Source organism: Tachysurus fulvidraco, chromosome 1 (assembly GCF_022655615.1).
Source record: "Tachysurus fulvidraco isolate hzauxx_2018 chromosome 1, HZAU_PFXX_2.0, whole genome shotgun sequence".
NCBI classification, from domain to species: domain Eukaryota; kingdom Metazoa; phylum Chordata; class Actinopteri; order Siluriformes; family Bagridae; genus Tachysurus; species Tachysurus fulvidraco.
Genome location: NC_062518.1, coordinates 29,592,199 through 29,607,280, shown reverse-complemented (window position 1 = coordinate 29,607,280; position 15,082 = coordinate 29,592,199). Strand labels below are relative to the sequence as shown.

The 15,082-nt window shown below is 39.3% G+C and overlaps 1 protein-coding gene across 3 annotated transcripts in view; it reads right to left on the bottom strand.

The window, feature by feature from the left end:
• focad (focadhesin) overlaps positions 1-15,082 on the bottom strand; it is a 58,001-nt gene that overhangs the window by 34,573 nt on the left and 8,346 nt on the right. For all 3 annotated transcript variants that reach the window (XM_047810492.1, XM_047810487.1, XM_047810498.1), the window contains 7 exons: positions 9,883-9,981; positions 6,193-6,294; positions 5,617-5,827; positions 4,687-4,893; positions 2,928-3,015; positions 1,476-1,666; positions 1,076-1,336 (listed from right to left, as the gene is read on the bottom strand). In XM_047810492.1, the coding sequence (XP_047666448.1) occupies positions 1,076-1,336; positions 1,476-1,666; positions 2,928-3,015; positions 4,687-4,893; positions 5,617-5,827; positions 6,193-6,294; positions 9,883-9,981 (1,159 nt within the window). The remainder of the gene's footprint in view (positions 1-1,075; positions 1,337-1,475; positions 1,667-2,927; positions 3,016-4,686; positions 4,894-5,616; positions 5,828-6,192; positions 6,295-9,882; positions 9,982-15,082) is intronic.

The following is a 15,082-nucleotide window of genomic DNA, read 5'->3' as shown; positions in this document are numbered from 1 at the left end:
AACACATTGGAATATTAATGAGGTTAAAATTTTCTACAGCTTCAGACCGAGTAAAAGGTTATGTGAGTCTGTATTATCTAAACCATGGAAATGATTCTTGTACCTAAGCCAGGAATGATTTAATAAGCTAATGATATCAACTCTCTCATATTATGTTGTTGTTGATGAGATCTGTTGATTTTGATCTGAAATAAAACTTTGGACACTTGAATGAAAGTCTACTTCCTCCTGCACAAATCCCAAATTGCATTTGATTTGCAGAGTGCACATGCCAGATAAAATGCCATAACAAATTTAGCACAGTAAAAGTCTGAACCACTAAGTGCGTTACAATCAATAGTTATATAATTATATGCCAATATTTTTTTGTACTAATTTATAAAGTCTCAAATTGCATTTTGGTGCATTGGACCAAACAATTCAGAAAAATATATTTCAGATGCGAAAAAAACATCGAAAGTAGAGCTTTGTACTTTGGAAATATAAATATGCTGAAAACTTTTATTATTAATATAGTAAAACAATATTCAATATATTATTCATTCTTAAACCCTGCGATTAGAATTAGGTTCAGCCTTGTGGGGTCACAGACAAATGACTTAACCAACACTTCACCGATATTTCATCTTACAAGCTTATTCCTAAACAGCAAATCAAATGTTACTTAATTGAGTATGATAATATTCGGGCTAATTATTGGCACCATGACGCTTGTTATTGCTGAAATTTTTTACTGGAAGAACATTCCTTTAATCTAACCGAACAAATTGGCTAATTCTAGTTATAAGAAGAAGCCTTTATTTGTCGCAGTCACCTGACAGTACAGTGAAATTCTTTCCTTCGTATATATCCCAGGTTCTTAGAAAGTCAGAGCTCAGGGTCAGCCATGATACAACCTTGAGCAGAGAAGGTTAAGGGACTTGCTCAAAAGTCCAACAGGGTCAGATGGTGGTGCTGAAACTTAAACCTCAGTAACCCAGAGCCTTACCTGCTGAGCCACTGCTGTCCGTTTAATAATACAGCAACTCGACAACAAACATAATCATTTTGGATTGCGATTTTAACAAGCATCTACCTGAGCGGGATCAGCCTCGGCGATTCCTGCTGCCGTGTCCAGTGCCAGTCTGCAGAGCTCCCCCTCACTGCTGAGAATCAGATGTGTAACCAGAAGAGGAATTGCATCAGGAACACGTTCGCACAGAGGAAGAGCAGACTGAACAGAGTAGAGCCATTCGGTGGCGGCCGTGGGGTCTGCAGAGACTTGACGTAACACACTGGTGGCCACTTGCAACTCACTGTACCATGTGCTGAGAGGAAGAATCAGCTGTGTGCTGTTCTGTAGAGGTAAAGAGAAAACAAACATGACTACGCACCGTTACCGATAATCCAGGGCATTTCTTAAAGTGCATGTCAGCAAGTCATTAGTATTTACAGCCCTGAACCAGCAGGAAGGTTGAGACCAGGGCTGGCTGTACCTGAACTGGACTGCTTGTCCCTCTCTCAATAGTCTGCAGCAGTGATGTGGCCAGGCCTTGATTCTTTGCCTGTGTCTGAGGGTCAGTTAGTGCCTCCATAAGAGCGGAGCAGGAAAGAACCTGTAGCAGCGGCATAACCAGCAACGAGGCGCCCCACGTAGGTCTCTCTTCAGGTGGAACCAGCTTTACAGCTGAGAACAGAGTAAGTAACATCAAGTAGACAATACGACCTTTACATTAGCACTCAAACATGTCCGATTTTATATATTCAGTATAGTTAAAACTGAGCAAACAGAAATGGTTTCCCCTTTACCACACTATACTACAGAGGTAAACTTCAGACACATCTTCTCTACAAGAACAAGCAATTTCTGGCCGAACTACAGCACAGACCAAAAGTTTGGACAAACCTTCCAAAAGTTTGGACACACCACCTTTACAACAGGACAATGACCCCAAACACACCTCCAGGCTGTGTAAGGGCTATTTGACCTAAGGAGAGTGATGGGGTGCTGCACCAGATGACCTGGCCTCCACAGTCACCGGACCTGAACCCAATCAAGATGGTTTGGGGTGAACTGGACCGCAGAGTGAAGGCAAAAGGGCCAACAAGTGCTAAACATCTCTGGGAACTCCTTCAAGACTGTTGGAAGACCATTTCAGGTGACTACCTCTTGAAGCTCATCAGGAGAATGCCAAGAGTGTGCAAAGCAGTAATCAAAGCAAAAGGTGGCTATTTTGAAGAACCTAGAATATGACATATTTTCAGTTGTTTCAAACTTTTGTGTTATGTACGTATATAATTCCACATGTGTTAATTCATAGTTTTAATGCCTTCAGTGTGAATATACAATTTTCATAGTCATGAAAATAAAGAAAACTCTTTGAATGAGAAGGTGTGTCCAAACTTTTGGTCTGTACTGTATTTCTTTAACAAAATATTACTTATTTCGCCACATAATATTCCACTTCTCTTCTGTTTCAAAAGGATTAATCTGAAAACCCAAAGGCAGCATGAAGCTTTAAAAGAAAATGCTCTTTTATGTTTAGCTCTTTATAGCCTTTATATGTGTCTGGGAGTCTAGTGAGCACCACATATATTTATGTATCCAGTGGGCACGTACTGTAAGTGTAGAAATGCCTTTAAGAGGATTCTTAAATTGGACTGAACAATGCCAAAACACTGACTCTTTGCATTTATTTAGGCTAGGCAAGCTCACACCTTTATTTTTACATTTAATATTGCACTTACATTTTTAATTACAAGTTTTAAAAATAAAAACCAAAATTAGAAGTAGAGAAAAAAACAGGCAAGACTATATCACGTGTGATTGAGTTAAACAGTGAACATCAATTCCCCGAACAGCAAATCATCTGCTAAAAACAGCAGGTATCAACCTCCTGTGTGGAAGTAAAGCTATCAGTATCAGTAAGTGAGGAGTAAATCTTCACCGAGCTCCAGGAGGGCAGTCTGCTGCGAGGCCGAGGCTCTGAGGAGGAGCAGAGAGATCCCCATGATCACTTGCTCAGACGGGAGATCCTGCCGAGAGAAAGAGGCGAGTGAGAGAAGAGTGGGGCGCAGATGCCATCTTTCGGGTGTGTGTGTGTGTGTGTGTGTGTGTGTGTGTGTGTGTGTGTGTGTGTGTGTGTGTGTGTGTGTGTGTGTGTGTGTGTGCAGGGGGTGCAGGATGAAAACTGCTCCAGGCTGAGTGTGAAAGCTACCACCGGTCTTTAGAGACTTGAGGGGCAGCTTTGAGAAGCTTAGCATCACACAGCTAACCCTGTTTGAAGCCAGCATGCCTTTTTCATCACGCTCCCGCTAACAAAAACAAATCCTGCAAGCCGAGGAACACACCGAGACTTTGCGAATAAACAGTTTATGAGTTGTCTGGGGACAGTTAAACAGTAACGGAACAAATAAATTCCCTCTTTATTAATAAGTGCAGAGTAAACACCCTTACAAGGACTAAAGTGAACACAGGATGAACTTAAAGTCTGCGCCACAAAACTGCTTATGTTTGTGCAAACTGTCCCCTTATAAAATTTTACAAAGGTAAACAACACTTCTCATTCATCAAGCTGGATTTGAAACAGCTTATTCATAAATCAGATGCAGGGGCATTTACACAAGTAATGCAGTGTCCATGAAAATCCAGTTAGTTTGGAAAACATTTGTATTTTACTAAAGCTCCTGAATCTGTGTAATAAAGATCTTAATAAAGATTCACCTTGTACGTGGCCTGCATTACTGCAATCACATAAAAAAACTGAATGAAAAATTGGTGAATGAGATTTTTTCCTTATTAATGGCTTGAATTTAAAGAAAGCTATCCGAGAGAAATTCACGAATGGAGACAATTAATACTTGCAATTCATTTAAAACCAAAGAAACGGCACCTTATAAAAGGCAGATGATGGGTCATGCTGCATTCGACTTGTTCGTCTGCCGATTAAAACATCATCATTTTTCACTTTAGCACAATCTGCTGGAGAAAACCTACAAGTCTGTATTACGTTGGCCAGCTAACTGTGATGAGTAGTGGATATATTCTTCCTCAAACAGTGAACTGTATAGACAGTATATTTAGTGTATAGCTCGTTTAAAGGCAAGAAGTGATATGTTTATGTCAGATGCTGCACACAGCCAAACTGATTTGACGTCACTACATAAACAGGGAAGGAACTCATAGTTGAGAAGAATGCCCTTAGTTGACAAGTAGACAATTTCGGCTTGAGGGGGTGTATTTTTTTTTATTTTACTAGTTGGAGGTGGGGAATTACCAGCTACAAATACAGTGTTACTCTGTGGCTGAGGTAGCTGACAAGCTGCAGTAGCTGAGGTGCATTACTGGATATGTGATATATATATGCATACACACATAAGATAGCTGAAACAGAACTGGTGAAACTGATCTACATCTATTACAAACATCCAGATCTTGCCACTGCAAACCAAGCCTAAGAAAGTGCAATGAGTGTTAAAAACGCCTAGTCTATTTGTGATCTGTACTCAAGACCTGTGAACACACAGGACGCAGCTAATATATCTGCTTAAATATGGTTTGCACTGCTGATCATTAAGTTTGACATATATAAAAAAAATAGTAGACTAACAAGTGTATCCTAAACATGCTGAATAACTTTCCCACAGCTCTGTACTATGTTGAGCGTGTCCCAAAGCAGCTCAACCTGATCCATCAGTAGGTCTCACCTCTTTACAGACAGGCAGGAGACAGTGCAGGGTGTGGAGTAAAGACCTCAGCTCTCCTCCCAGTTGAAGACTGAGGTGACAGACACAAATGAGCTGCAGTGCTAGCTGTGCTAACTCGTTCCTCCAGAGCTCCGGCTCGGCCAGCAGAGCAGAGCTTAGGGACTCGGCCATGGAACTGATCTCCACCACAGCTGTGATGCTGTCCACCTACATCCATTACAGCGACAGAGGCAATTCACCATGCATTAGCAGAAATCAGCCATTTTCAATTAGCTCTTTAGAATGTAGTAATTTTCAATCTATGGCATATTCTAACAGACTTTTTTTTTCCTACAGAGTTTACAACACATAACAGAATATTATGATTTGTTCTCATAGGAAAACCAGTAAGAAAATTTAGCATTCACTGGATTCAGAACTCCATTCAGCATCATCACACATAATTCATAGCTAGCACAAGGTTAGCTTTACATATTTTACAACATTGTGTGAAAAACAGAATACAGATCATCATTCATTCATTTTCTGTGTCACTTATCCTACACAGGGTTGTGAGGAGCCCAGAGCCAATCCCATGGGACTATGGGCACATCCTGTCCACCCTCAATCGGCCTGCTCACACACACACAAACACACACAATTTAGAGATGCCAATCAGCCTACAACAATGACTTTGACCTCAGAGGGAAAACCAGAGTACCCGGAAGAAACCGCTGAAGCATGGAGAGACCAAGGTACACAAGGTAATGAAGGTAATGGTGTGAACCGAACCCACAACCCCAGAGGTGGGAGGCAAACATGATAACCACTAAGCCACCATGCCCCCTGTATCTCACCAATATTTCTTTAAAAACAACACCTATAACTAAAACGTTCTAGTATTTCCAGATGACAATAAAATAATTCATATCCACATTTTAAGATGCTTACCAGTATATGAGGGAACAGATTGAAAAGGCAGTGTAGGATCTGGTGAGTGACCCGTGTGCAGGCTGAAGCATGACCCTGAGTGACCTCTCGGTGCTGCAGCAGCACTCGAAGCAGTCCATGTCTGAGCAGCGCGTTCTCCGGCAGCCTCTGAGGCTCGCAGTAAAGGTAACGCAGGAAGGGAGCCAACATGGAGATGAACAGAGGCTCATCACTGGCACATAAAGAAAAAGAAATACATCGCTGAGAATCTGAAAGGTTAACAGTAAATGGTACTGAATCGAACTGAATAAAGCACGTGGAAAATGGAAGATCTTGTGCAAGATTTATTGGCCATCCAGTACATACATGTTTTGCCTAAAATACTTTTCTAATCCTGTTTTATTACCTTTTAAATAAACAACACTGAAATATAGAGAACATGGTCTTCCCTAAGTGCAACACTTAATCTGATAGAAGTAAAGTCATCAAAGACTACTCAGGTTATTAGATAGAGGAAAATGAGCAAGACTGGGTATGTGTTTTTATCTCTTGCTCAAGGCCTCTTGTCTGACCGATATGCTGACGGGGAGTTCTTACTTGTCAGCAGCCAGCTGGATGAAGTCATCAATCTCCTGCAGGAGAGCGGCCCAGCAATCAGGCCGATTTTCCAGCACCGTGATGTACGGGTGAGGGCAGCTCCTGGGTCAAGTGCACACAAACATGCACAGTAAATGCTTGATGAACACTTATTAGAAGTGTATTATCATTTACACTGATCAGATTAGCATTACGCAAGACGATAAACACCTTTGCCAGACACACATACTGACGTCAGTGAAAGTTTCGACTAAACTTGAACAATGTGTGGTCTAAAAACTAAGGATAATGCTAGGAAGTCATGATATTGCTAGGAGTTCACAAGGTCGAATCCTGACAATGACACGGTCAACCATGACCTGGAGAGAGGACAAATATTTTCTCCCTGCAAACCAGAGCGACATTACACGATCACTGGCGTCTTTGAGCTCAAGTATGTGGAAGAAGGCAGATATATTGAGTAACAGAGTATATAGAATAAAGTTTTTGGTTGAGCAAAGCACATTTTGTATTATTCACAAAATCTCGAAAGTCTTATGTTTATATCCAAAAAACATAAGGAAACATATCGTCCTTTGTATCGTAAATCTGGTCACATCTCACCAGGTCTACACACAGTGTCATTATGAAAGCAACAAACTCTTAGCTCTGCCTGGGTCTTCACATAAAACTTTCACACAAAGATAACAGTTAATGCAGCTTGACACATAGAGAGCAAATGAGCCGTTTTATTTAGTAAGCTTTGCAAGATTCAAATGCTTAAAAAGAAAGAAGTGGCAGAATAACTCAAAGCACAAAGTTTACACCCTTCTTCTCCATCTTGCTCTAGCGTCAGTTCTCCATTCTGTCATTCCATTCTGTGACCCTGACTCTCAGGGACACCTCAGTCAGAGGGTTAACACTGAACAGAAGCCTTCCATTATTCTCCCAGACAGGCCTCGAACTCGTTTATCTCCTTATCTATCTTCTGGTGTTCCCCATCCAACTAGGGCAATATTCACATCCCTTGAACCCATCCATCAGGCTCCAGTTTGACCAGACAGCCACAACATTACTTGTCTTCAGTGTCTATTCAGTGGCTGCCAGACACACTGACTTTCTTTTCATTGAGTTTACCTGCAAGTTCATAGAGAAACCCTGGGGGTCATGAGCACAGCAGTTTAAGACATGTCTAGGTTGCTCATGAAGGAGCTGAACTGGTTTTTGAGTAAACACGATTCAAAGGTCCAGTATTTTTGTCTTTCATTTCTCAAAACATTATTTACCATGTAACATGACCATTCAAGCGAGGAGTCAAATTCTAAATTCAACACTTGAGCAGCATGTACTCACTGTACTTAATGATAATTTCAGTATTATTTTGGTGTATTTATGCTTTATTTGCACTGTTGAGTATTGCATTCATACTGTAGTTAATTCCATTCCGTTCTTTCAGGTGCTCCCTACAGCAGCAATGGTTTTATGCCAGATGCCCTTCCTGATGCAACTACCCCATTATATCCAGGCTTGAGACTGGCACTGAGAGTTAACAAAGTCTGAGTTAGCTTCCTGCCTGGGAATCGAACTCGGGCTACGGCATTGGGAGCGCATGATCCTGCCTCTACACCACCAGGAGGCCTTTAAACCAAGTCAAAGTACCTGTTAAAAATCTTTTCTCTCAGTCAGCGTGTATTCAGGTCTTTACTCTAGACATCATCGTGCTCATGCACATTTTATTTACAATTTACTTAGAATTCAATTCAAAGTGACTGATAAATTCAGATGTAGAACATCATCTGTTAACAGCTAACATTTCCCTTTTTCTTGTCCATATTTGCAACATTTAAAATGGGTTTTTTATTTTTTAACTGAGAACGATATTAATGCTATGCTTCTTTCATTTTACTATGGAATCATCTCTTGGTGATTTTAAAGCAAACATACTATAGTTATATGTATTCTTTCTTATCTCTGCACATCTAATTAAGCATGTTCTGGTGCTAACTCAGAATGTTAAGAAGCTCATTAACTAAAAGAACATTAGCAGCAGACAAAATGATCTGGATGGTATGCTCATATTTTCTAAATGTCCTTGTAACCCTACAACAGATTGTGGAGGTGGCACCAGGCAAGCGGTCAGCCTGAGCATCACCAAGCGACTTCCATTAATCCTGGCACCTTCTCTGATAGCCAAGCTGCAATCCCAGACGAGTTCACAGAAAGATAAGTGCTCCAGCTATTCATCTTCTTACCATGCAGCACTCAAGAGACTCAAAGCCTTAATGCCTAGTAGACAGTTTTCATTCTTTGTTCTCTAGTTTTAACCGGACCATGTTTTTTCCAAATGTACGATGACATTGTTAGATTTATTAGCAGGGAAAAATGAACCCCCCCGGAAGCATTAGCTGTGAACTAAGGGTTAAAGAACAGAAAGCATCAACTATTAATGCTTCAACCTTGACATGCTCATGACCCCAGAAACCTGGATCACAAAGCCCAGGACATCCCATAGGTTGTGTGGATGGAAGGCAATCATCATGTTTAACCAGCAATGCCTGTAAATACTGTTAAGACGCATCACTACTGATTGATTTATTCAAAAGAGATCAAATTACACGTTTATCACCACTAATGAGACAGCCGTCCCCAAGGGCTTGATCATATTAGGGGGACAATTTATGTGCAGTAACTCATGAAGACATATGACCTCTGGTTGCAGCAGGGGGTTTGACAGCTTTGTCCTAACATGTCGTTTTCTTTCCTAAAGATGGGCAATAACAGTATCATCAGTGCTGTTTTTTTTTCTATGGCCATATTCATCAAGAATCTCATCGCACCACTCCCTTAAGTGTCATTAAAGATCATAACCAAGATTTTATCCCTAAAATCTACTCACAAATTTGCTGAGAGGAACACTGTCAGAATCCCGTTACTACAGAAGGCAGCATGTGGTAATGGCTGATGTGGTAAACTCCTAAACAAAATCCCAGCCCACACCATCACAAAGAAGGAAATCATATCAAAAGATTTCATAGGTGAAAATAATAGCAAATATATTTTGTGCAGCCTTTATGTACATGTTAATGACATGATTTGAATTTTAATATGCATTTCATTAGAGTATTGATTTACAAGGTTCTGATTGATGCTTGATATTTTCCTGCACTCAAGTTCACACTCTAATCTGAGGGCTCTGTTTGAATTTGTGTTGTGATGACGACGCTCGCATCTTAGCCAAAATCTGCAGAAAATTTTATAGTCATTTAGAATATTGCAAATCTTCACAGTATTTCAAGGATTTTGCTTATTTTTCATTCATTACTGCAAATTGCAAACTTGTGAAGGGACTGATTCAGGTGTCCCAGGGATATGTTGCTCTGGCCGTGTATGATGTTTCACTTCCACGTTCAAAAAAAGCTATAGAAAGAAAACTTCACATTGTTGCATTGCACACTGCAGAAGAAAACACAAAGGCTGTCCAAGAAAATTTTATATTTATATTATATGATTTATATTACATTTGCTTGTCCAAAAGACTTAAAAACAGACAGACTTTACATGTTTAAGACCTGCCTTTAATGCTAAAATGCTTGTGAATTGTTACATAACATTTTCTTAGAAAAACTGGTAGCAATCTCTGTCCAATTAAATACTTGCTGTATTATTGGTGTATAAATCAGTCCTCACACTGGCAGTAAAGTAGATGCTCACCTGATTGAGTATGGACAAGAGAAGGATGTGCTTCTGTCCCTCTGACTTGCTTGGATCTGGAGCAGCCTCCCGACTACTTTTATCAGCCCCTGAACATTTCTAATTAAGACAGAGACCAGAATCAAAACATCAGTACAAGCACAAAATAACTCGCATTGCATGTTTGTTACCAACAGCATTGCTATGTGTGATACACCAATGTCCTAAGCAGCTTTACATCTAGCATTTAACACTATCAGGCTATTTAATTTGGTGCTGCCAAAACTGGTTATGTTTTATGCACATTACACTTTTAATGCTGTTTTTTGTTGCACATGACGCTACCATATGTGTACATATGGTTACAAACAAGCATCCTTTTTATTTTATTTTTTTGCACTATGGTCCACGCAGACTGTTATCCGGCCTGTAGTATATTGTATGTCGGCACTGTGTACTATAATGTTGCACACTATGCACTTTATGTGGCTAGGCTAACTTACTCTTTAGTCCTTAGCTCTGTGTTGTTCTACTGTATGTAGCACCAGGGTACTAAAAAAAACGTTGTTTCTTTTCACTATGTACTGCATCGGCTACATATGGTCGAAATGACAATGAAAGCTTTTTGACTTATTATTATTATCATTATTCCGTCTGCCCTTTACATAGGTATTGATCCTTGAATAGTTGCCGATGATGGATTGTGCTGAGAGAAAGCCAGAGATGTGGTTTCAAGACAGTGCAGCAGGATGTAGGTTTCTCATACATTATAAATCACAGGGCTATGACAGCATCTCTGTGCTTTCTTTCATCTCTCCTCCCTCATCCCTCATCCTGCACTCATCTCTCCACTGGCCTGTGCATCCCTCCTTCCTCTGGGTTTGATTATGCTGCGTTTGACCGAGAGGGAAGCCGTAATTCCACGCTGACAGCAAATTCATCTGCGCGTCTGCTTTCATCTTTGCTATTGCACGCATGTGTTCCAGGTGAACAGAAGCAAGTCTCGGTTCGCGCCCGTGCATGCCAGGAACTTCAAACTTCTTTCATGTGCTACTTACAGGTTGTCAGTAAATGCAAAGAAAGTGGATTCTTGGGAAAATTATGCTGGAAGGATGTAGTCATTGAAATGTAGGCAAAGAAGAATGAAATGACTCCTAAAGCACACTTTGGAATGTACAGCTTTTAAAATCAGGAACTGAAACCCAGGGAACCTCCGCAAAAGCAAAACTTTCAGAAAATTTTGAAATATTGGTGCAGTTTTCTTTAAAAATGGCCATCTGGCTCAGGCTTTCCATACATGAAGCAGCAAGATTACACTTCATCACATGGTTATTGGGTCATGCTGCTGGCACACAGAAGAGGAAGGATATGTGTACTGCGTGGGTTGTGATCCTCCATTATTATGGTGGCTGAGACAGCTTGAGCTGTTCGGGTGTATGTGAACTGAATAAACATGAAGAATGACAAGCTGCATTTAAACTGTGTCTCTCTAGTCTCATATAGGAGCTCTGACAGTCTATAGCAGCTCTCATTTAATAAGATTTCCTGAATGTGTCTTTGTTTTAGTTTTTAAAAAAGCATAGAAAAGTATAAACTCTGAGACTTAATAAAGACCCAGTGTTTGTGGGATTTCATTCAAAGTCTTAACAGCATACACAGATTAGCCATAACATTTACCCTACTGAAGAGAATAACCTTGTATAACTTGTTACAGTTTCACCTAAAACTAGTGGGATTTATTACTTATCAGGAAAGTGTCGATTCTCAAAGTTGATGTGTTGGGAGCAGAAAAAATGGGCAAGCTTAAGGATCTTTGATTTGGGTCAATCTGTAATGTTAGACAACTGGGTCAGAGTGCAAACATTGTTCCAAAATGTTTTTCTTGATAATTCTCCAGATCTTAATCCTATCAAGCATCTGTGGGATGTGCTAGACAAACAAATTTGATCCAGGAACGCATCACCTCTCAGCTTACTGGACTTAAAAGATCTGTCTTGGTGCCAGATACCACAGCACACCTCCAGAGGTCTTGTAGAGTCCAAGCCTTGATGAGTCAGAGCTGTTTTGGCAACACAACAGAAACCTACACAATATTAGGCAGGTGCAATTAATGTCAAGGCTGATCGGTGTATAATAAAACAAAAGCTGTGCATTAGAAGGAAGCATGACTAAGCTTTTGCTGCTGTGACTGAGGAGGACTAAAGCGTAGCGATTTTGTCTTTCTGCCATTCCGATAGATGTGTATTCGAATCTTGTCTTCTTCTATACAGAATATAACTTTCCCAATGTCTGAGATTTTTCCTTTTTACTTGGGTTCAATCAGTAAGAAAAGGGAACGAGTCTGTTATACACCTCCACACACTCCACACTTGCCTGCTACACCACTGCTATATGACCTGTTTCTACATCCTGAAACTTTTAAACCTCTAAAAACCGAAGTAGGATAATAAATTCTGTTATATCCCACAAATTTATAATGGCTGAGGAACATCTTTACACTTTCAGTGTCATTAATAATACTCAAATATTCAACAAACAATAAACAAATATTCAATTTTGAACACACACACACAAAAAAAATGCCCTAATGTTATCCCAAATAATTAATAACACACATATCAACTCATATCAAACAACACACAGTTTAAAGAATTTCATTATCTCAATAAGAGTCTCAATTTGTATTGGTACCTTTTATAGAATTAACACTACTCACACCTATGAATATATACCTTAGCACAAGTGTTTGTTCGCCGCTTAAGCTAACATTGGTTAGCTTAACTATTCTAGCTAATAAACCGCTAGTAGACTTGAACGTATTTGGCACAGGTCGGCATGAGCGGGATTTCTGTTTCTGACTCACTGTTTATATTGTCATGTTCTTAGTGAAGTTGTAAATAGTTGATATTAGCAAGCATTAACAAGTACAGCTTGCAATCTATGCACACCGGGTCGGTTATACTTATATACAAAAATAAAATGCTACATCTGAGCAGAAAGCTGGTTGTGGGTGCGTGTGACTGCGCATTTTCGTATTGATAACAGGAATTTTAAATACTGAAATTCAAATATGAACAAGTTTGTATTGGTTCCGTTTGCATGAGCACCAGTGTATTGTACTTGTAAATGTTTGTCACGATCGGCAAACTGTAACGTTTCTATCCAATGGTGGTATTTCATTTGTGGGAAGCCAAAATACACCTCTACACCAGAAGTATAGGGAAGAGTAATCCCGAGTTTTCACTAGCTGCATGCTATGTTAGCGTACTAGCTCATTAGAATAAAAAATAAAAGAATAAGTGTACTTGAGAGAAGTGTGTTTTATAACCCCATAGCCGACTCTGCCATAGCCGAATCCTGAGGCATCTAGAGATTACCAGCTCCAGGTAGACTCTGTGATACTAAGAGGAGATGCCAACTCCATGTGGTCTTTTGTATGAATACAACATTTGTCAGACTGCATGTTTATAATCACACCCTCCAGTGTGACCCATATGAGGATGGGTTCCCCATTGAGTCTGGTTCCTTCCATTCAAGGGAGTTTTTCCCTCACCACAGTCACCTGAGTCACCTCAGACTTGCTCATTGGGGATAAATACAAACACATTTAAATATATCTAATATTGATGTTGAATTTTGTATTATACTACTCTTTATATTATTCTTTATATTAACCTTTTCTTCTATGTTTATGTATGTTCTATAAAGCTGCTTTGTGACAATGTCAATTGTAAAAAGCGCTATACAAATAAACTTGAATTGAATTGTCAGATGTATTGTACGACACACAGGCATAATGAATCGAGAGCGATGTCTTATTACGCTCAGACTTTATACATAAGCAAACTAAAATGGTATAAAACATATAAAATGTGAACCCCAAAACATTTTCTACACCGATTTTTCAAAATAAAACACTAAGACTGTGCATGTTGCTTAATTTGCATGTGACCTCTTTTTTGTGAGCCATTATTTGACCAGGTATGAGGAGGCGTACAGATTTCTTTAATAGTACTTTATGTGTCCCGGCTTGGCTCACTTCCTGATAAAGCGGCAGCGCAGCAGACAAGCAGCTGGGAGGAATAGGAGCTGGAGCATGTTCAAATGCCATCAGTGCTCCACAGGGTGAGAGACGTGACATTTTTCACTAATTAGTATTATTCTTCAACATGACATCTACAATAGTGAAAAAAATGTTTAAGAAATTCAGTGCTTTAAACCAAAAGCCTAAATCCAGTCCAGTCTGGAAATAGTAGGATTTCTTTCAGCAGGTTATTATCATATATATATATATATATATATATATATATATATATATATATATATATATATATATATATATATGTATGTGATTATCTTTTTTTTTATTTTATTATTTATTTATTTTCAAATAGTTAAACATGTGGGCATTTGATATTCATTTGAACAACATTGGAAGATTCAATAAAATAATCAAACAAATAAAACCAAAGAAAAGTCTTTGTCAAATGATCTATTAAATGTCGTTTTTAAAAAAAATCCAATTTCTTGTGAAGAAAACGTAAGATGATCACATCAGGTGCAAATGATTAAAACATTATTACAGAGCATTTTGAGGATTATTTAAACCCCAGACATTTAGTTTGATTTGTTCTTAATTGTTGAAGTCAGAGATATACTGTAATAACCTCCAAAGCGCTCTCTGCAGCCTTCAGAAAGAAGATTGGCAATGCCTATGAGTCTGGTAAAGGAATTCAAAAATACCTCAAAAGAATTTGTAACGAGCCATTCCACTGTCCACAAAATCATTTACAAATGGAGAACATTTAATACAACTATCCAGGTCAGGCCGTCCAAGCAAATTCACCTCAAGAGCAGACCGCAAGATGCTTAAAGAAGTCTCCAAAACCCCCAAAATATCATCATTGGACCTACAGGAAGCTCTTGCTACAGTTGATGTCAAAATACATGACTAATTTATAGTCAGAAAGAGACAGCACAACTTTAATTATCATGGGAGGTGTGCAAGGAGGAAACATTTGCTGTCTAAGGGCAAGACTGAAGTTTGCCAAAGACCACAGAGACAAAACCAAGACTTCTGGAATATTGTGCTTTGGACAGATGAGTCTAAAATGTAATTATTTGCAGACAGAACAGAGGGCATTTTTGGCATAAACCACATACAGCATTTCAGCAAAAAACCTCATGCCAACTGTGAAACATGGAGACGGAAGTGTTTATT